At 41.3% G+C, this 21,043-nt stretch overlaps 1 protein-coding gene across 2 annotated transcripts in view; it reads left to right on the top strand.

The window, feature by feature from the left end:
- STX7 (syntaxin 7) overlaps positions 1 to 1,772 on the top strand; it is a 32,976-nt gene extending 31,204 nt beyond the window's left edge. For both annotated transcript variants that reach the window (XM_037392118.1, XM_037392119.1), the window contains exon 10: positions 353 to 1,772. In XM_037392118.1, coding sequence (XP_037248015.1) covers positions 353 to 478 — 126 coding nt within the window. In that variant the 3' untranslated portion in view covers positions 479 to 1,772. The remainder of the gene's footprint in view (positions 1 to 352) is intronic.
- Positions 1,773 to 21,043: the final 19,271 nt, after the last annotated feature.

The following is a 21,043-nucleotide window of genomic DNA, read 5'->3' as shown; positions in this document are numbered from 1 at the left end:
ACCTCCACCACTGTGCAGATAGATTGTCCATTCTTCTTTGTATGTGGTTACCTGCTCTCATGTTTTCTTTCCCCCAGTGTTCTAATTACATTCATTCATTCATTATGTTACTGTGTTCTCTTTCATTATTTTGTTATGTATGCCAGAAAATACCACTGAAAACACTCTGTTGAATAATATAAGAGTAAGTTGTGGATAACTTTGCTCTTTCTCTTGAACAACTTCATATGAGTTGTTAGTAAGGACACGATTTATTTAGATTATGCAACCAGGAGCACCATAAAAGCATTTGACTATTCTTCTGATGTGGTGGTGCAGTTTCCAATCAACTTGTTGTTTTCTCTATTGGCAGCAAAGGTCCCGAAAGAAGATGTGCATCCTCATTATTATACTTGCTGTTGGAGTATTACTTCTTGGAATCATCATATGGTTTTCTACAAAACAAGCCTCTGGCAAAAGTGTTGTAACTGGTATTTAAATTATGAAAGGAAATTCCTAGTCATTGTTTGCTCAGTGTGAAGCTGAGTAACATAATGGTTCTGTACTTTGTCACACTTTTTCTATAAGACTTTTTGTTTTAACCTGAGAAGTAACATTCTCAGTACTACCGTCAGTATAACTGCCTGCCCTCTTGGATGTGGGTGCTGTCTACTAGAAAAAACAGTCAAGGTCAGAAACTGTTCCGTTAACTTAAACATAAAAAAACTTCTTAAGGTTTAGGGGCTAATCAAAATCCTGATAAATTGTTTTGATGGGCCAGGTCATTATCTTTTGTGATGTTGCTAAATGTTGCTGCCAAAATAAACTCCGAAATTGTTGCTTGAGGCAATGAATTCACATCTCAGAATTTATTTTTAAGTTAGAAATGTGTCTCTATCTCTTTCCCTTCCATCCCACTCACCTGCCCATTTGATACGGGTGGTTCAAAAATAAAATGTAGATTGCTGAAGTTAGTGTGATCTCTCTTTTATAACTGAGGCCTTTGAATGAAGCCTTCAGTTTGCCTGAAATCTTTTAGATACTTCATATATCTCATTATCTGGCATTGAGTATGGTTATGCCTGGAAGCCTCTGGCAAAGGTGGGTAGGGTGGATGATGTAATTATGTGGATTTTTTGTTTCAGTTATTTCATTAAGAAATACTGTGTTTTATGTGCACACGTCTGGTATCTTTGCATCTGAAGTGTGCATCAATGAGCTTGGCTAGATGAAAGTAAGCTCTAGCCTATGAATTCTTAGATTCACTGGGAAGAATAGAAATTCCCAACTTCCGAACTGCACTTGAATGTCACTGTTCTGAAACTGCTGTGATTCAGTTACCACGAACAGGTCCAAAGTTGTATGTGAGGTTTTTCATAGAGCTGAAGAAAAGAAGATTATGAGCCATTCCAGGTTCAACAGTAGTATTTGAAATTAAGTTGAAATCGGTTGAACTGATTCAAACGGTTTAAGATGTTTGATGCTTATAGCCTTTAAAACAAGCTTTTTCCTTTTGTGCCATTTTGTACTAATATATTAAAAATGTAACAACACTTTTTTGCCAATTAATCTATTTGCCTTTTTAATTGATCTTGGTGAACTATTCTGGAAAGCGTGCAGATGAAAAAGTCACTTAATCTCTATTTTATTAAGTTCTTGTACACCAGACTGATAGAAAATGCACTGTTTACAGGCTGAGTTATGAAATATTATTTGGGAGCAAACTAACAATAAGCATAAATGAACTTTAGAACTGTAACCGTACAACCAAAATAAAGATCTTTAAAAGAGTACCTTTTTCTAGTAGTTCCTTTTTTCAGAATCCATCCTTACAAGTACAGCTGTTGTCTTTGCCTTTATGTAAAAGAATGAAATTTCTCTGAACAGCTCCAGAGAATTTCAGCTCTGCTGGCTAATCAGCCCAGAGGGATCATGTCCTGCAGCTGTGCTGCACTTCACATGGTTAATGAAAATGCTCCTGGATCTTGCATTCCTACCTGTGTGAGCCCAGTCTCAGGAGGAAAGGCTGCTTTGCTCTGTGTGGCTGGTGACAGTGGGTGCTGAGGGTAGACTGTGACGGGCTTTCATTTGGCATAGCATGAAACTTGAGGGATGGGAATAGACGGTGCAGGCAGGAGATTTGTGCTGCTGTATTTGGATTCTGAAAGCAATGGAGGAAAAACAAGTCCTGTGAAACTACATGACTGTAAAGTGGAAAACATCTCTGATATTGAAAGGGGAATTCAGATTAAGTTGCAGTATAGACTGTGTGTTGACATCCCAGCTACTGTGTTCCTGTGGCTGCCTTTGTGCTGAGAGCGAGGCTGGGACTCTGTTTATCCTTACTTGTTAACCATCAGATCTGCTTTGGGCCACTACCAGCCGCAGTAAGGCTGGCACTAGTGATGCTGATGCCTTTTTTTTTTTATTTGTTTCTTGACTACACCACTCTAAACTAGAGGATCAGTCAGCATTTTGGCTAAGTAGCTTTCTCACCAGTGAATTGTCTAAAACTGACTTCAGAAGTTTCCTGACCTTAATGTTTAACAAACTCTTTACACCATTGCAAACAGGTGCAGAGGAATGGCTTGATCCTACTTGCCAAAGACAAGATCCTTTTCTCCGTTGCAATACCTCATACCTGCTTCTGTCAGTGACTGACTGATTCCACTGACATGCTGGGGAAGAAAAGGCAGCACTTCAGCAGCAGATCTTCAGCTCTGACTCCTGGCAGATCAGAAATTCTGTTCATGCTTGGTACTTGTCACATTTCATATGCGTTTCAATTTGGTTTTCTGCTAGGAGGGTTCTCTGTTAAAAAGTTTACCAAGTTGAAGGATATTGCTCATCTTGGGGTTAAACGGTATATTTACTGATTGCCTATTTACCTTATAAAGGGATGAATACCCTCTTTTACCAAGTTTAGCCCGCAGTGACTGCAAAGCAGAATAGCCACTACATAAAACTTTGTCCACCTGGAGCTGCTGAGAATCAGGCCAGTGCAACAGTTTTGAATGACTTAGAAATTCTGTGAGTTGCAATGCATTCTATTTCCCAGACATCTGCTGCAGCCTGCTGCCTCTGTTGTCATTCTGTGTCTGATTTGCCTGCGTGTCTTTATTTCCCATGTGGAGTTGGCTTTGTATTTTCAGAGTCATGTGCCTGTTCAGATGCTGTCCAGTGGTAGTGGTGTGGGCACTGTCAGGGAGAAGAGCACTGCTGAGGGCCGTGTGTGCATTGCTTGCTTTCATTCATGATCTACTCAGAGTTTGCTTATGGCATGGGGGTGCCTCGCCCGTGCGCTCTCAGATGAAAGATTTCTTCCTATCTTTAATCCCAGTGGAGGGGGGGATGCTGGAGTCCATCACCTCAGGAAGAGATGAAGGGCCAGCTGTCAGAAGTCACAGGGATGTCTCCACCTGGGTACACTGATGGGGGCTGGCTGGTTCCAGCAGGCTGCGCGGCTGCTGCTGCCGCTGGTCCAGCTGTGAGGTAGGGGGTGGTGGGGGAGTCGGCACTGGAGTGAGTATTCACACACAAGCTTCTGTACCTGTTGGAGACACCAGCCTGCAAGGCCCTAATTGTTCATTAAGAATCTTGGTGCTACCAATTTTCAAACTCGATAAGGCAGAAACAAACGGTTGGGGAGTTTTGTATTTAGAATGTCCATGTTGGAGAGCATAAATACTCCTTTTCAAGCTGCTCTTAATGGAGCCCCTCTCTACCTTTTCCCTTCCCCTGCACGCCTACACTCTTAAATGTATAAAATGCAATTTCCAAGTATTTAAAGAAAGTTTTAATATCTATTAAGAACCCAGTAAAACATCTGGATGTAACATGTGTGGTTTTAGAACAAAGGTTTTGGCTGTTCCAAATTATCCATCAATATCTGTCAGATTAGCAAGGCCAAAAAATGCAAAGCACCCTTCGTTTTACTGAAGGAACCTGGTAAGAATAGCTCCTTTGTGGTTATCTTAAACCACACACCAGGGGTGCTTCTCTATTCTTTCTTGCTTTTCCAAAGAGCTGAAAATCACAGGGGTAGGCAGCTTTTTAAAGGCACTCCTCCCCCTCCCCCTCCTCCTTTGGAAATGGTTTTTGATAATCAGCAGGGTATACAATATTCACAAACTATAAAGTCATACCTAAGAGCCTTCTTCAGTCACCCGCACACACTGTACGTGTGCAGTTGGCAAACATGCTTGACGTCCGATGCATGGGCTGGATTTTGGGTGTCAAAACTAGTTTGAAACCATGAAAAAATTTTTATCTTGGGAAGTAAGGGGTCAAAAGGTGGTGGGAAGGGGGTAATGACATAATCTGTTAGTGAAGTTTGAAAGATCAAGTACCCTCATACTTGACTGCTGGTTTGGGATGTTTCAAGGACTGTGTTACTGGGTATCGTGTTTGGAAGCGATGACTTGTTTTGTTCTTGTTTAGTCCTGGCTGAACCTATTTGATGCTTTCAGGGTTAGAAGGTTGGTGAGAGAGGGAAGAGCAGAGATCTTGCTGGATATCAACAGCTGATGGCTCTCTGTTTCTTATGATACCTACAGTGCAAAGTGGTGCTTAAGTGCACACCATGCAGCTTTCCTTTTCAGTTTGCAATTAAGTCCAAATCTCTCACCCAAAGCTATTGTGGAGTGAGGAGTAATTATTCCCTGATGAGGTGCCAACCTGCAGAGCCATTCTAGATGCTATTGCAACATAGAGTTGCAAGAATAAATATCTGAAAGTGATCAACTTTCAAGCATCTTTGACCTTGTACGTGTCTCTGATGGTGCCCCTGAAGCTGCAAAAGTTTCTGTAGCTTAAGAATGCAGATAAGGCATTTATTTAGTTTTTTGTGTGTCCTGAACATGTTCAATAAGAAAGGAAGCCAAGTGTTTGCACAATGTTAAGGAACTCTGCAAACCCAGAAATAACCAGAAAGAATAACAAAATGTTCATTTTCGAAAGGCATGTTGCATTGCCTTAAGTAGAACATCACGAGAGCACCAAACGATGTTGTAATTTGCTATTTATACAAGTGGCTCTGCTTTTCCCGTTGGCTATTTTGAATTTCTAGGCTTGAACACAGCTGCAGTGATTCATTTTGCTCCCATTCCAAATATCAGAAACTACTTGAAATACCAGAAAGGTACTTGGGGTTAGGGAATGCGTCGCAGTTTTTGATACGGTATGGGTCCAGAGGAGGGCCACAAAAATAATCAGAGGGCTGGAGCACCTCTCATATGAGGAAAGGCTGAGAGAGTTGGGGTTGTTCAGCCTGGAGAAGACCGGTGAGACCTTATTGCAGCCTTCCAGTGCCTAAAGGGAGCCTATAAGAAGGATGGAGAGAAACATTTAGCAGGGCTTGTTGTGATAGGACAAGGTTAATGGTTTTAAACTAAAAGGGTAGATTTAGACTGGATGTAAGGAATATTTCTTTTATGATGAGTGTGGTAAAACATTGGAATAGGTTGCCCAGAGAGGTGGTAGATACCCCATCCCTGGAAGTGTTCAAGGTCAGGTTGAACAGGGCTCTGAGCAACCTGATCTAGTTGAAGATGTCCTTTCTTATTGCAGGGAGGGTGGCCTGGTTGAACTTTAAAGGTCCCTTTCAACCCAAACTATTCTATGATTCTATATTTGCAAGAATATGCTAAAGAAGAAATACTCGCTTTAAGTGTCTGCTCTTTAATAATCATGTCTCTGTCCATGAACACAGCACTTCTTTGCTAGTGCTGATAAAATAGGTTTTTCTGATTGAAGAAAAAAACCAACCCAGATTAAAAGGCTTGTAAGTGCAAGAAGGTTAATAAGATCACAGCTTTGTTTATATTAATGTCACATTTTAAAATACATCTTGCAAAAAGTGGGTGGAAAAAGGTAAAAATAAAAAATAAATTGGAAGTTGCTAGCAGCGTTGTTCACCCCCACCTCACCAAGTTCCTCAGGATTCATCCTGGACTGACTTACGATTATGTTTTTCCTTGATTTAATGTTTATGCAGATCATGTTTGGTCTTTGGTAATGCAGACTGAAATCTTAAGAGGTAACAAGGGTGGGAAGGAGAAGGCAAACTGAATAATCCAGGAAGTATAAATGGTAATATACCTTCCTGCCTTTATTCAAAAAAGGAAAACGTGCTGGAGCTATTACTGAAACTGCCAAGCTTGCAGTTTAGGAGGGAGGACTCAGCTACACTCAAGATCCACAGTGAGTTCCTCAGTGTCAGCTTCAGCTGCTTCTGAGCCCTGCCCACTGAGTGGACCTTCATCCAAAGGAGGTAAGCAGGGACAAGGAGAGGATCCTTTCTGCTCTAAAGGAGAACATCAGCAGCCCGCAACTTGCAGAGAGGATAGATAAATATATTCCTTGCCATCTGCTCTGTGTTGGCTCCCTCCCACCCCCCCACTCTTCCTCTCTCCCCCTCTCCCCTCACATACACCTGGATGGTCCCTCTGCAGAGGGAACTGAATACCAAAGCTAGGTTCCCAGAGTCCAGCGCAAGGGAAGAATTACAGCTTCCTATCCTGTGTTCTTCAAAACTTCTCTGCCACAGTGTGTCACTGAAATAGGGAGAAGCCTCATTGTCTGATACGGTATTCCCTGACAGCTCTTCTTCAACCAGATAAAGACTAAATATAATCTTGGAGACAAGCCACTGTGTTGTCAGGGAGATTTAGACTGAAGAAGCTTGGAGGATTAGAAGTGTCTATTAAAAAGTAGATTTAAACTGTCTTTGTAAGATGACAAAAACAAGTTGAGGCTTACTTATCCTGTGTCAGCCTTAAGTTTTGATGTCTTCAGCAAATCAGTATTTACACCAATAAAATAAGAACTTTAAACAGAGAATGAAATGAAAGGATTTGTCTCTGATGTGCATTGTTTCTATTAATTTGTAAACTCCCAAGCAGGGAACCGCAAGCATTGAAGCTCTAGGGGGAGAGGGGTTATCTCTGCAGCAGTGAGCCACTGTCCTACTGCAGCCCCACGGTGGCATCCCTGGAAAAGGGCAATCTGGCACCTGAGCGGCCAGACAAAAGCGCAGGGCATCGTGAATTTCCAAGTCTTAAGGCAAAAACAGGTTTTTTACCTAAAGGGTGAAATAATTCTAAATACCATCTGCTGCAAGAGGAATAGATGCATGCTTCTCTGATGCCTGAGTTTTAGTCAGGGAAAGGGCTCTTCTGCAGCTTGGTCAGCCAGCATGTGCTGGGCTGGGATGTAGTAGTTATTTAAGCTCGTCTGGTTGAAAATAGGAATATAGTCAGGTCCTTGAACACCTGAAAAATCTGAGACTACAGTGAAAAAATGCAGCTGGATTACTGGAGAGAACCACCTGGGTATCTCTTAATAGTTGCTTGGCAGATGAGTCTTTTTAAAGTCTGTGGTGCCTTCAGAAGACTGAAGAATTTCATTGTTATGTCTTTGTGGAAGTTTCTTTCACAGTTTTGATATCCGAATGTTTTAATGAAGTGTAGAAATCACCTTCTCCTAACTTGTTTTAAGGAGTATGGATTTCTTTAAAAATATTCGGAATATAAAATATATTTTGAAATATACAGATTTATTTTCAGTGCTGTATAAATTGAGGGTAGTGCATTATATGCTATTTGGGATTTACTCGGGAAAGATATCAGTATGATTCTGTAAGATATGTAAGATATTTTCTTTGTTGCTCCTTATGCTAAACTAAACAAGCAGCTACCTAGAAAGATGGGCTGTTTCAAAAGGTTTTCCACCACCTTTGTTTGGGGCAGGTCATGACTGTCCATAAGGACTGAGACCCTGCCAGATGCTGCTGGGTTGTTCTACTTAACCATGTAGTGTCCCTGTCCCTTTGAAACTGTCCCTGTGAAGCACTGCTTACTGTCCTTCCAGAAACTTAACAGGAGAAGCAAACACTTTTTTTTGCAAGGGGTGGCCGGGGGTTTGTGTCTGATTCACAGAGTGGGGGAGGTGCACAAACCAGCACAGAGAAGGCAGCCAGCGCTGCAATCTACTTCTCAGGCTTTGCCACCCTTGGAGTGGTGCCCTCAGAAACTGAGGTCCCTCTCCAGGACCCAGACTCACCTCCTTCAGCATCTTCCCTATGCTCCCCACACCAGCTCGCTCAGACAGGAGGCAAGTTTTTTGTTTTTTGTTTTAAAGCAACTCTGCACAATTTATCCTGATCTTGCCTTTCCTACTGGCAGCTGTTCCCCTCCTCCAGCCTTTGCCTGGAGCCGGTATGGGCAGAACCAGCTCTGCTTTAAGGTTCTGCCCACCCCATTGTGCCGACTTTCTTTCTGCAAATAAGGTCGTTTAGGTTGGCTACATGATTGCTATGCAAGTCAGTAGTTTTAGGGTGAGAACAAACGTTTTATTCACTCAGTGTCAAAGGCATTCAGTGATGGAGCAATTTGACATCATCAATTCAGTAACTTCCATGAACTTCTCAACCAGTTGTAGCCTTGATCCCAGCATAGCTCTTCCCAGTAAAGAAGAAAATTCAGTTTGTTTTTTTCCAGCAGACGCTGCAGGAAGATTGTTTTTTTTAATCCCACAGTTCTAATTTTGTGATGGAACTGCACCTGGAAACAGGCAAGTGCCCACTAAGCCAAGCATTTCCTTGCAAGTCAATCCTCCTGTCGCCTCCCCTGCTTCCCCCTAGCTGCCCCCAAATTTACTTCTGAACATTGCCAGGACAGTGAAGTTTGACCTCAAATTTCTCTTTTCCCCCAGATATAAGATATATATAAATTCTCTAGCTAAACTGCACCTCCTCTGGACTTTTGGTAGAAATTCTTTCTTAAAAAAAAAAGGGGGGGGGGGGTTTGTGAGTCATCCATTTGAAAACACAACTCTGCATAAAAAGGCTAAAGGGATATTTTGTAAACCATGCACATATACTAGAAGAGCTTTGAAAACCCAGAAATATTACATAAAGACCACAGGACTAAATGAAAGTATGAAAAATATTTGAAGAGAGAGGATGAGGTAGGGGAGACAGGAAAGGATCTTTCTATAGCTTGTGCTATAGAGAAGGGCAGAAACAAATATAACAACTGTAGGTCTGAGAAACTGGACATGACTGCGGAGGGTTGTGCTGAATAACACTGTGCCACATTGTTCTAGGCACTAAATGGTGGCTGACTGTCACGCAGTACAGATGACTCAAATTTTGGAAATTGCTCTTCTATGAATAGCCTTCTAAAGCTGGCCTTTTCTACAGCCAGAAAAACCATCTTTGCTGTTGTTTTACAGCCTTGGGAGAGAAAAAGAACAGGAACTTGCCTGCATATTGTGTTTTGTTTGTATCTTGAGGATTCAGTAGTCTGGCGGAGTGATTTTTATGAGTCTAGAGAAGTGCTCAGATCCCTGAACTTTTCTTGACTTCCCGGTTACGTTCTTGTTTTCTGGCAGGGGTCTGTTTGGAGTGAAAACCTAAGGAGGATTGGGGCAGAGGCAGGATGTCTTAGGAAGGCTTGTAAAAGGATTAGGAAGACCAAAGCAGTGGTATCTTAGCAACATCAAGAAATTGAGATATACAGGCATAATTCAGTTTGGCTATTCATGAGTTGTTATAAAACAAAGCATATACCATTCCAAAAAACTTAGCACTTAACAAGTCCATTATTTTATTAAATCATATTCAAAATTTCAAGAAGGCATAAATATATTTGCCTTGACAGCATCCTTAAGGTTGCAAAGGGCCCAAGAGTGTTGGTATTTTAATTACTTTTGTGCCTCCTCATCTCTGCTGTTCTATTGGGAAGGTGCTGGTGAAGGAAATGGGCTGTTCCCAGTTCATGTTTGTTCGTTTGTGCTTTTTGCCGTGATTCCTCTGCACCAGCATCATCATATCTGCAGTACTCCTGTGCTATTCTTTTGGGATGTTTCTAGCAAGAACTCTGCCCCAAGCTGTGTTGTCCGCTGGATGCAGCAACTCTGATCCCCAAAGGAATGCACAGGCAAGACTGATCAAGACTGATTTTTTGAAAGGTGTGTTCAAAATACCACGGCAGGTACTGAATATAAGTATATAAGCAAAATCTTACACTTATCTGACATGCTGCTCTTTGATGCCAAGGACACCTTGAATATTTTCATCTGGCAACTAAACCTGGGGGTTTTTGGGGGTCCCCAAATTTGGGCTGGCCTTCAGTAGTCATTCCTAAAGGGAGAAGTGAGAAGTTTCCTCAGCTTGGTCCTCAGTCTTTCCTGGTTAGGCTTTGCCCTATAGATACGTACACAAGATCTTTTGATGAGGTCCTTAACAAAATCAGCCTACAAGTGTTTAAGAAAGGCAAAAAGTACAACGTTATCAAATGCTTTGTCAGGAAACCATTTACCGGATGAAAAATTCCTGAGTACTAAAGAAAAAGCTTATGGAGTTTGTAAATCAGAATAGGAAAGAACACAAATTTAACATGGTTTAACCTGACCTCTATCATCGGCTCTTTTTAGGAGGTGTTTGTTGTTTTGGTTTTTTTCTACTTATCCAGGGTTGTAAAATTTTCTGAGGACATGCATTACAGAATGCTTCCCACTGGGCTGAGTAGTGCTTAATGAGTATTAGTCATTATGGTGCTAATAGTACTGATTGGCTTTTAATGGGTGCCAAAGTACCTTGAGTGTTTACTTTGTTAAAGATGCTGTGGGAAAGGGGATGCAGTAGACTTAACAGGATGACACAAGACTGGGGCTACTATGGGTGCTGCGTGTGTGTCACCTCGGATGAGAACAAGTAGGTGACAACTGCACCTCAGAACTGTGCTGCTTCCAAGGAAGTCATGAGGAAAACATTTTAAAACATCATTTTAACAAAAACTAAGCCAAACCAACAAGCCTTAACTGTCTGCTTGAAACTCAGGCAACATCCTAGGGGTAGAGTCTGAAGCCCGAGATGCTGTGCCGTTCCTACCTAGGCTGCCTTTTCACTCACAGAGGGTCAGAGCAACCTGGGCAACCTGCACACCAGTCACCCTATCGGTGACATTTTCCCACCAGCTTTAAGATCACAGTTTGGTGATATGCAGGGCAAGATCTGCCCAAGATCTGCAGCCCAAGATCTGCACTTGCTGCCTGGAAAACCCTTGAGGGTGTTTTTTAGATAATTAGTCCAGATGAAGATTTGCTAGAAGAATAAACAGGTGACTGTGGATATCTCTTGAACTAGCAGCGATGAACTCCACAGAGAAACCTCTGACAAGAGGCTGCAAGCACATAAACTAGCAATTTGCAGGGAAGTCTGGGTTTGGACTGTAACCTCTCATCCTACCAGGGATAACAAAAGTATGGTGTTAAAATAATACAGAACCTCCTGAAAAATGCTGAGGAGTCAGACTCTGATCTATACTTGGCACTTTGAAATTACAGTACAGCACGAACAAACCAAAGTTCATTACTCGTAGGCCATCTATTTAATGGCCTTGATGGAAAATCTAGAGTTTGGCTGTTGCAATGTCAGGCTTGTAGGAGTAGAGAAAGATGAATGAAGTTAAATAACAAAAAAACATTATGATTTAAAGTCCATGAAATGCCACTACTTAACTGAAAATTGTGCAGCTAGGTTGGAAAGAAGCAGTTAACAACAGCATTGGTATCACGTGAGTTTTCTGAGGTTGTGACCACAGATGGATGTGTACTGTGACCTCCTTCTTCATCTTCCACAAAGGATTTGGGGGAAAGCACTGAATTCACTGCTTTCTTGAGGAGCTCTGCTTCAAAAGCAGAGCTAATATGGGTCCAGATACGTGAGCTCCAGAGCATTATGCTGCCAGAACAAATCACTGTCTGCTGGCAATAGTGGTATTGATATTTTAAAGTAGATGTGTAAAACACTAATAGGGCAAAGGGCCATCAAAGCAAATGCTTGCTGTTGGTAAGTTTTGCCGATAAGTGCTGGTAGTGTGTTGCCTGGGAAAGGAAGATGTGGTATCGGGAACTGGTGTCTTTAAAAGGCTTAGCTTTAGAGATGGCAAGTCTGCAAAGCGGTGGTGGAAGTGCAAGTTCCACTGGGCAGGGTTGCTGAGACCAGTTCCTGATGGAGAGCTATCCTGTGCCCAGAGCAATTCCCCAGCGCTGCTGTTCTCAGTCGCCTGCCTATTTTTATCATATATATTCCTTCCCGAAGAAGAAAGGTAGGTCCTCTCTAATGGAATTGCCCCTCCCAGCAGGGATTGTAATTCCCGGTATTTTTCCCTGCTGAGCAATTTCTGTATCCAGTTGATCTCAACAGGGTGATTTTTCTCTTACTGGGAGAAGGAAAAGGGGGGGTGGGGGGGTGGGGGAGGGGGAAGAAAAGCTTCTTTTCCTGCTCTGAGCTAAAGTACTGTATGAAAATATCACTTGTTTTCAGAATGCTGTATGATACAGAAATCATGGACTGTGGAAGTATTTTCTGTTTGCAAGGTGCTTCACGGGCCATGGCATCACACAGCATCACCCAAGTCAGCTGTCTGAAATCTTGGCACCAGTATGGGGCATTTAAGGTAAACAATCCTTTGCAAAAATGCAGTTTGGGGATACAGCTAACTCTGACCTTCGTTGGGAGGGAGGTTTGAGAAGATTGTTTTGTAGCCACATATTCCCATATCCAGGCTGCTTCAAAGCCACTGCTCTTATATTTGTGCTGGTAATAGATTGCTTGTGCAATGGGTGCAGGAGCCTTGCTTGCCCAGCCCCCAGCGCAGCCCCGGAGCCGCCAGCTTTGCGAAAGGAGCCCTCTGGCTGATTTACAGCTTGTCGACTGGCCAGCTCCAACCATCAAGCCTGCAGGAATGGGGAGCAGAGCAGTTTTTCCTATCTTTATGCCTTTTTTGCATAGAAATCTTTTCTCTCTGGGAGTGGGGAAAGGCCAGCCCCTGCTTTGACACTTCAGTAGGAGAGTAAGAGCAGGGATGGGATCTCCCTGTCTTCTTGTGCAACCTATTCCCTGCTTTCCCCCACCCCAACCATGAGGTGACCACACAAGTTAACCTGAAGTAAATTTAGGTATCAAGTAATTAGTCCTGATCCTTGTATTTAAAAGTAAATGTTTTCCTAAGTAAAAATAAATATTTAAGTTTTGTTTTGTTTTGTTTTGGGGTTTTTTCTTTTTTTTTTTTGTTGTCAGCTCTTCATACTAAAAGAACTGCATCTCCTGGAAGTAGTTCAAAGCAAGCTCGGTTAGAGGGAGAGGTAGTTTCTTTTTCCTTCAGACCAGTGATGTTTTGTCAAAATGAGATTATCCATGTACTTTGTGAATACCTTGACTTGTGACTAATACAAAAGGAATTAACGCCTCAGTTAAAGCAAAAACCAGCAAACAGGCAGTTGCTTCTGCGTGATCGTTGTTCTCCCCTCACACCCACGCAGCTTAGCTCGCCAGGAGTCATCTGATGGCTTGTAAAGCAAACAAGGACCCAAATTTGTATCTCCAGCAGAAAGAGTTAAATACAACTCTGCCCAGAAGCCCTCACAAATAGTCCCTGGCTATTGAGCTCAGCTGGTACAGTTAAATGTAGAAAGGTTTCTTATAGAAGTATGGGTTTCAGGCTTCAGTCTTATGGCTATATTAACAAACCTGTCATCACCAAGAATTGAAATAATACGTATTCATGCTTTGGATTGGTATTTTGTCCTCCAATGATTTGTTTAGATTTTTTCGGAAGTCTCCAGCTTTGGTGAAGTGAGCCCTAATTTGAAAATGTTTGTGCCTGTGAACATTAGAGAACTTCCAGTCCATACAGTAGTGCTCATATGGGAACATCTGACAGCTGCTTTTCTCCCGATGTTTAGAAGAAATGTCTGAGATCTGCTGTGGTCTGGACTTACAACTTTCACAGAAAACCTAGAAATCACTCCATCATGCGTATTGTTTCTTCTGCAACACTTGCATGATGTCTTTGAAAAAAATGTCAGTGATTCATAAAATAATATGTAATGATGACATTGTATCCTCAACATAGCTGTATTATAAAAAAAATAAGGATAAAAAAGTGTAAACAATTCTATTACAGTAACTCCTAAATGACAAAACTGAGCATTGGAACATGTTTTACCAGATAGGACATTCTTGTATGGTCATAAACCATTTGTGCAGCCAGCTACTGAGAAGGTGAATGAATGATGGTGTTGCAAAGCGATTACAAGATGTCCTTGTACAAATATGGGACAGGGCTGTATAACAAAACTGAAAAATAAAGTGATTTCTTGTCAAAACCATAATGAGCTAGACTAGTTTAAAAACTTTAAAAGCACGATTTTGTGTCTACTCATTTGGAAAGCACTGGTGTCATTGTTTAACCCCAGCTGGCAACTAAGTACCACACAATGCTCACTCCCACCACCCACCCCTCCTCAGCAGGATGGGAGGAGAACTGAAAAAAGGTAAAACCCATGGGTTGAGATAAGAACAGTTTAATAATTGAAATAAAGTAAAACATAGTAATAATAATAATCATAACAACAATAACAATTGTAATGAAAAAGGAGATAACAACAACAACAAAAAAAGATAGGAATAAAACCCAAGAACAACAAGCGATGCCCAATACAATTGCTTGCCACCTGCTGACCGATGCCCAGCCAGTCCCTGAACAGCGATCTGCCCCTCCTGGCCAGCTTCCCCCAGTTTACATACTGAGCATGACATTCTATGGTATGGAATATCCCTTTGGCTGGTTGGGGTCAGCTGCCCTGGCTCTGCTCCTTCCGGGCTTCTTGTGCACTTGCTCGCTGGCAGAGCATGGGGAAACTGGAAAGTCCTTGGTTTAGACTGAGCACTACTTAGCAACAACTAAAACATCAGTGTGTTATCAACATTATTCTCATACTAAATCCAAAACACAACAATGCACCAGCTACTAAGAAGAAGAAGAACTCTATCCCAGCCAAAACCAGGACGGCTGGGTTAGGGATTGGTTAGGGCAGTAAACTGAGGAGCAGAAGCAGTGTAGGGAAGGAAGGGAGCGATGAGGAGAAAATGGTGATGGTGGATATGTGGGATTTGGCTGGGAAAGCAATTTTTAACCCAGCTCAGATACTGCAAGAACAGAACATGTGCAGCAGCTTGAATGTGCTTCAGAGTGTATTACTTTGATTAAAATCTTACAATGATAACTTGTTATTAAGCATTGGATTTAACTTTCCCATGAAGAATTTTATTTAAAGTCTGTGTCCTGCTATCTCTTGTTGATGTAAAGGCCAGAACAGCTACTGTGACTCTGATGCCTGATTAATATGAAATGTTGCCCAGAAATTTCTGCACTCAGTTCACAGCTCCGGATTGAGCTGGCACATACCTGCATAAGGACCATGGGTCCTGCCCTGAAGCCTGCAGGGCCTGAGTACCCACCACATCGTTTGGGAAGCTGGTCAGGCATTTATGGTTACCATTTATCCTTCCATACTGTTGTCCTTTTTTTGAATTTGAACGGCTTTTGCTTTCAGTGATGCAGTCGGGTAACATCTGTATTTACAGGTTATATTTTTTACTGTAATTTTATCCATAGGTATTTACAGGCCATAATTAACTCATCTTTTACCTTTGGCTCAGAGCTAAGAAATGGAAGGAGATTTTTGAGGCCTTCAAGTGAGTCTTTCAGTCATTCTCTGTATATTTTCAGTTTCTTAACCGTCTTTTCAAAGTGTGGACCCTGGCATAGGGGACAGAGCGCAGCAACTCTTGCCTCCTTCCCTGGCAACACAGCCAGTTCTCCTCTTTCTCATCGTTTCACGCTGGGGGTTCCTGCTCAGTCCATTTTTTAGCCAGGTGCCTCAGTCTCTTTAAGCATCACTGCTGCCAGGGTACTTTTTCTATCATATGCCTGTAACTATTTTTTTCTACACTTGCTGTTATGGTCTTGCATTTTTGTATTCCTCCTCCAAATCTGCTTTGTGTCCCCTGAAGTTAGTGATCCATTGCTGACATCACTAATGACAAGAGGTGATGTCATTTGTCAATTTTAAGGATTTTCATTTCATTGCTTTTTGTCATATTCCTTTCACTTTCACAGTAATAGCGCTTGTCATTCCAGGTTTTAAACTTGACAAAAGCATCTATGACCATGACAAGCAACTCAACAAATCCAGGAGAAAAATCCAGACATTTTAATGATGACCATGTTAAATACCATCTTTTGGAAATCTTACAGTAAACTTACCTTCAAATTAGCAGGCAAGAATCTCGTTCTTCAAACAGTACACACTATACACATACACTTTATTTACAAACTCCATATTTCAACAAAACTTTCTTCTCTGCTTAAATACAAGCCATCTTGTGTGTGCAAAAGTGTTTGGGGTGTGTGTTATATATACAGGAACAAAATGTGTTGCATCTGTTTTAAGTAAAAAAACTCAGCTCAGCAGAGTGCTTCAAAGTTTTAGAGATGGGTAATTTTTTTCCACCAAGGAATGTTTTCCTTCTCAAAAGCAAGGTTACTTCTCCTGTTTGCACTGTGAATTTACCACTGACTTCAGTGGAAACAGGGCTGGGTTCAAGTTTGCTGTGTTGAAAAAATCTGGAAACTTTTATGTGATGGAGTAACTGCAAGTTAATCTTCATAATTTGTTGGCAAGACAGATGCTACCATTGTTGTCCAAAGGATGCTGTACATTTGGCACCCTCTTTCTGCTACATTTTTGTTTCTTGTGTGTATTTGTAGCTTTGGCTGGCTATGCAGGCTCTTTGCACAGAGGGCAGTGCATGGGGGTGCTCTCCACTTCTGCAGAACAACACATTCCCCCAAAGGCACCAGCTCCCACCTTCTGGTCTCCTTCTGTTTTGTGTTTGTTCTGACAATTTTGACATTATAAATAAGAGACAAAAATTAAAACCAGAGGTAAGTTATGCTCTCTGAATCCATCTGTCTGATTAGAAAAGAAGTAAAGATTGTTCATTTAGATTTAGAAAACTGGATGCCTGTTGAGCTTCGTGAGGGCTGCACAGGAGGGATGGTCGTCAGCCATTTACCGAAGTCATGGGTTGAAAACCTGTATCCACTAGCTGGTTTCTGAACTGTACCAAGACGGAGAACAAAACACCAAGGGGTAGGGACCAGGAAGCACCTGCCTCTCCTCCGAGAGCAGCTGTGTTGCATCCACAGAGTCAAATAAATACATAAGGTGCAGAACAGCAGTTATAGACTTAAACTGCTGCTTCCAAAATTAGCCATCTAACAGAGCTTCCCTATGAGAAGAATGGTGGTGGATTGAAGTGGATTCTATCCAAAGGGAGAAGAAGAAAGGAGAAGAAAAAAAAATATCTATGCTGACAGACATTGTGAAGGGGAGCTAGGCAGACACCTCTCAGGGCTGACACAGGTGACCCTGCCCTGGAGTCTGGCTTTGGCTCAGGTGGTCTCAGGAAGTTAATTTTCACCTGGGAAATGCATTACTCTGATAAAGACTTTAATTTTGATTTTAGCCAGTCTGTTTTAAGGAAAAAAAAATAAAAATCAACAGGTCTATTCTCAGTTTGATGATTATTTGACAACCTGCGTTATTTACTTTCTTTTTTAAAATGAAAGATATGTTAATATTAAATCACTATTAATCCATTAGCATATACTCTTCTCTCTGAAATAGTATTATGTGGTGATAGCAACAGACAATATTTAATTAACCAATAAAATCTATGATAATCTCTCTACAATCATGTTATAATCAGTAAAAAAATGAGTTGAATAATCTTGGTTTTCCAGATTTCTACTCATGTTTGAACTTACAAAGGCACAGCAGAGAGAAGCAGTTTGACTCAACTTTTTTCACTGGTGTCATCATCATGGAAGTCCACCCGGTACCAGTTGTTCTTCTTCCTGGGGCTGACTGGCTTCCTGCACTATGCCTCTACTCTATATAAGTGGATTTATCTGGCCCTATGAGAGGAAGAGTATAAGAGATACTTTTTAGATGAAGAAATATTAGAAAAGAGAAATTATTTTAGAGTGTTTAATCCAGCCAGATGTTTTGTGTGATCACCAAAATCTTTGAGATGGAATTTTTAATGGCACTAGGAGGAACTAATTTAGAGGTGTACCATAAAGCACCCAAACCCAGAAGCCTCAGACTCCTCGTTTGTTTTGAAAAATTAATGTACTTAATTCTAAATTTGGGGATGTTAATTTTTTTTCAGCTATGGTTTGTGTGCATTTAAAGTTACAGAGCTTTCTCTCCAATATATATGCTGTTTTCATACTCATTATATATAATGATTTTCTCATTAATTCAGGCCTACACATTACAATCGTTAACATCTGTATGTAAACTAAACATGACAGCTTTTAGTGCTCTGTGGAATACCCAGGTTTAGCAGAGTTCTGGGAAATAAGAGATACACGTTGCCTCCTGGTGCTACCCTGTTGAGGATGCTCCTAGGTGTTGATAGGAGCTGGGGAGCCAAGGGCAAAGAGATGATAGTTCTCTATTGTTCCTTAATGAGTCAATTAATTATGCAGATTTAACCCGATCATGGGTAGTGACCTAACACCTAGTCTCCCTGTGCTGGTGTGTTGCAGCATTGAGACATTCTTGCTAGAGAGCGGCCCAGCAAGAGTTGCCTGTTCTGTCCATTTGCAGGCAGCAGGATATCCCAGGGACATAAAAAGGTTTGGTTTCACCCTGTTTCTCATGTATCCTGTGCTCTGTAATGAACACTGACCACAACACAGGTTATAAATTACCAGTTAATGCAAAGTCTTTTATAAAAAGTTTTATAAACTAGCTAGCCAACAGCACTGCCACCTTGCTAACAGAAGGCAACAAGTCTGTTCTCATCTGTGAAAATGAAGCACCTTTTATTTAAACTTTTAAGTTAATGATTTCTATCCCCCATTGGAATGTCCTACAAAAATCCAGATTTTGACATCTACGTGATACAGATGGCAAGAGAAGTAGCTTGCACATCCAGCTGGAAGCCTGTTACAGTGGGAGAATACATATGCAGGATAAACCCAGCTTTGCTGACAATCCTGTTTGTGTTCAATGTAGATGGGGGAGTGAGAGCAGGAGGGTTTGTGGGTTGAACTTGACGTTGTCTCTGAAATGCTGAGCCAGCAGGATGGGCTCCTAGGAAACATTACTACCAGCACAAGTAAGAGGAGCCAGAAAACTCTTCTGTCTTGATCCAAAGCCAAGGTTGCTTCAACAAAAGGAAGGTGGAAATGTTCCACCTGTGCTTTTGCCAGTGCCAAACATTTCCTTGGGCGCACATGATGATCTAGCTACTCTTAAACATTTGCTTAAAGTATTTAACTTAGAGAAAAAAGCCTTCAAGTTGGGAACAACTACTTTGCCTTAACCTACTCAAGTAAGGTGGGAGAACAGAGCATCGTGCTTATTTATTGGCGTTTATTGAGGCTGCACTTAGGAGAACAGCAACACAGCCATGCAAACGTACCAGAAGCTGTGTATTTACCATTCTTACGCACTCCTGTGTTTTTCTGAAAAGATATCAAAGGCGTTGACCAGCTCTGAGTGGGGAAGCATATGGCTCCATCACATCTTCTGAAAATGGAAACCCTCTGAAAGCAAGATATCAGTCAAAGTGGGGATACAAGCTCTCCAGCATTTCAGTATGTATTTTTTCTGGAATTTGCATATCATTCAATCTTTTGGTTTTTAAAGTTTTATTTTTCCCCTTGTCTTTTTTCCACCCCATTTCCCAAATACTCGAACATTATTTTTACATTGTAAACTGGAAAATGCAAACAATGTAATTGATCACGGTAAACAGAGTAACTGCCCAAAGGATTTTATAAGTATTCTTAATTCTCTTTCTATGCATTTTATGTGCTTGTTTTGCATTTTTCTTTTCTTTTGCTGGGGTTAGTAGAGAGGAAGACACAGTTGATTTTGCTTTCAAGCTGGCATACCAAGGAGATACAAATTCTTCTTATGAAGTAATATACGTTAATCACGAGCTGGAAGCAATGTTTGGGAGCAGTGAGTACAGAGGTGGGCCATTTCCACTCTTCCATTCTTGAAGCAGCCTGACTTTGGCTCAAGTTAAGATAGTTTTGGATGTGTCCTGTGCTACCTACAAACTACGTTTTAAACACTCAGTTAATCTCAAACTAGTATAAATAGAGTAGTATGCTTTCAGCTGTTCTTATGATGAGTTGATGTTGGTTGATGTTTTAAATGACTTGCCTGAGGACAGAAAAATAAAATCAGTGTAAGAAAAAAATTATTTCCCCAATCCTGTGCTTGGGGCACTAGCAGAATGATTTAGCTTTCTTTTCCACACTGGCAGGCTGGTTTCTGCAGATGTTGCCAAATTTCCAAATACCTTGACTGAAGTTCACAAAAACTTCTTACTTCTCTTGGGAGAGAAAATTGGAGGGCAAGAGTTTTATTAGACCAGTTGGAAAAGCCGACAGGCTTTACAGCAGAGAGGCTCTCATTTCTCTTGGTTGCGGTTGTTGTCTTTCCCCTTCTTCTATGAGTACCTCTGCGAAAGGAGGCACTTAGTTGTCAGTGTAATGCTGAGAGCTGACTCACAGCAAGTGCCACTGGGGGATATCTCAGCAAGGACATTTCTAGACAGTTGTTTCTTCTCAGGTGAGGGGAAGATTCCATTTCCTTTCATTTGAATTTAAACTGATTACAATTATTTTTTTTAGCTTTCACTGAGTGTATCTGTTCTGGCACTGACGTTTCTTGAAGAGGAATACCTTTCAACAGATGTACTTTTAAGTGTAAGCACCATTTTAAAATAGTTACTTCATCTTTATCTTTACTAAGTTAATACACATGGAATTACAATTCTACCTGTCTGCCCATCTGTCTGTCACATAGGGCATACACAGTTCAAATCCTTTTTGCATGGATTTCATAGCAGGGTTGGTTTGTTTTTTTTTTTTAATGGTAATTGCTATGTACTGTTCTTGACAGCATTACTCACTGGTGCTTGGTGCCACACGTATATAATGCATTTGCAAGCATTTCTTGCAGGACCTGAGAAACTCCTTATGCAGATAGCTGCAAATGTTTCTGTACTAATTAGACAAGGGGTGTTTGGTGCAGCAGTGTTTTTTAGGTAAGCAGTGTTTCTGACAGAGACAGTCATGTTGTTGCTCTGTATGAAGCCCAGTGTCACTGTTGGCTC

The sequence above is a fragment of the Falco rusticolus genome, chromosome 6 (genome assembly GCF_015220075.1).
Source record: "Falco rusticolus isolate bFalRus1 chromosome 6, bFalRus1.pri, whole genome shotgun sequence".
Lineage (NCBI taxonomy): Eukaryota > Metazoa > Chordata > Aves > Falconiformes > Falconidae > Falco > Falco rusticolus.
Note: the sequence above shows the minus strand (reverse complement) of the source record. Positions and strands in the feature narration are given on the sequence as shown.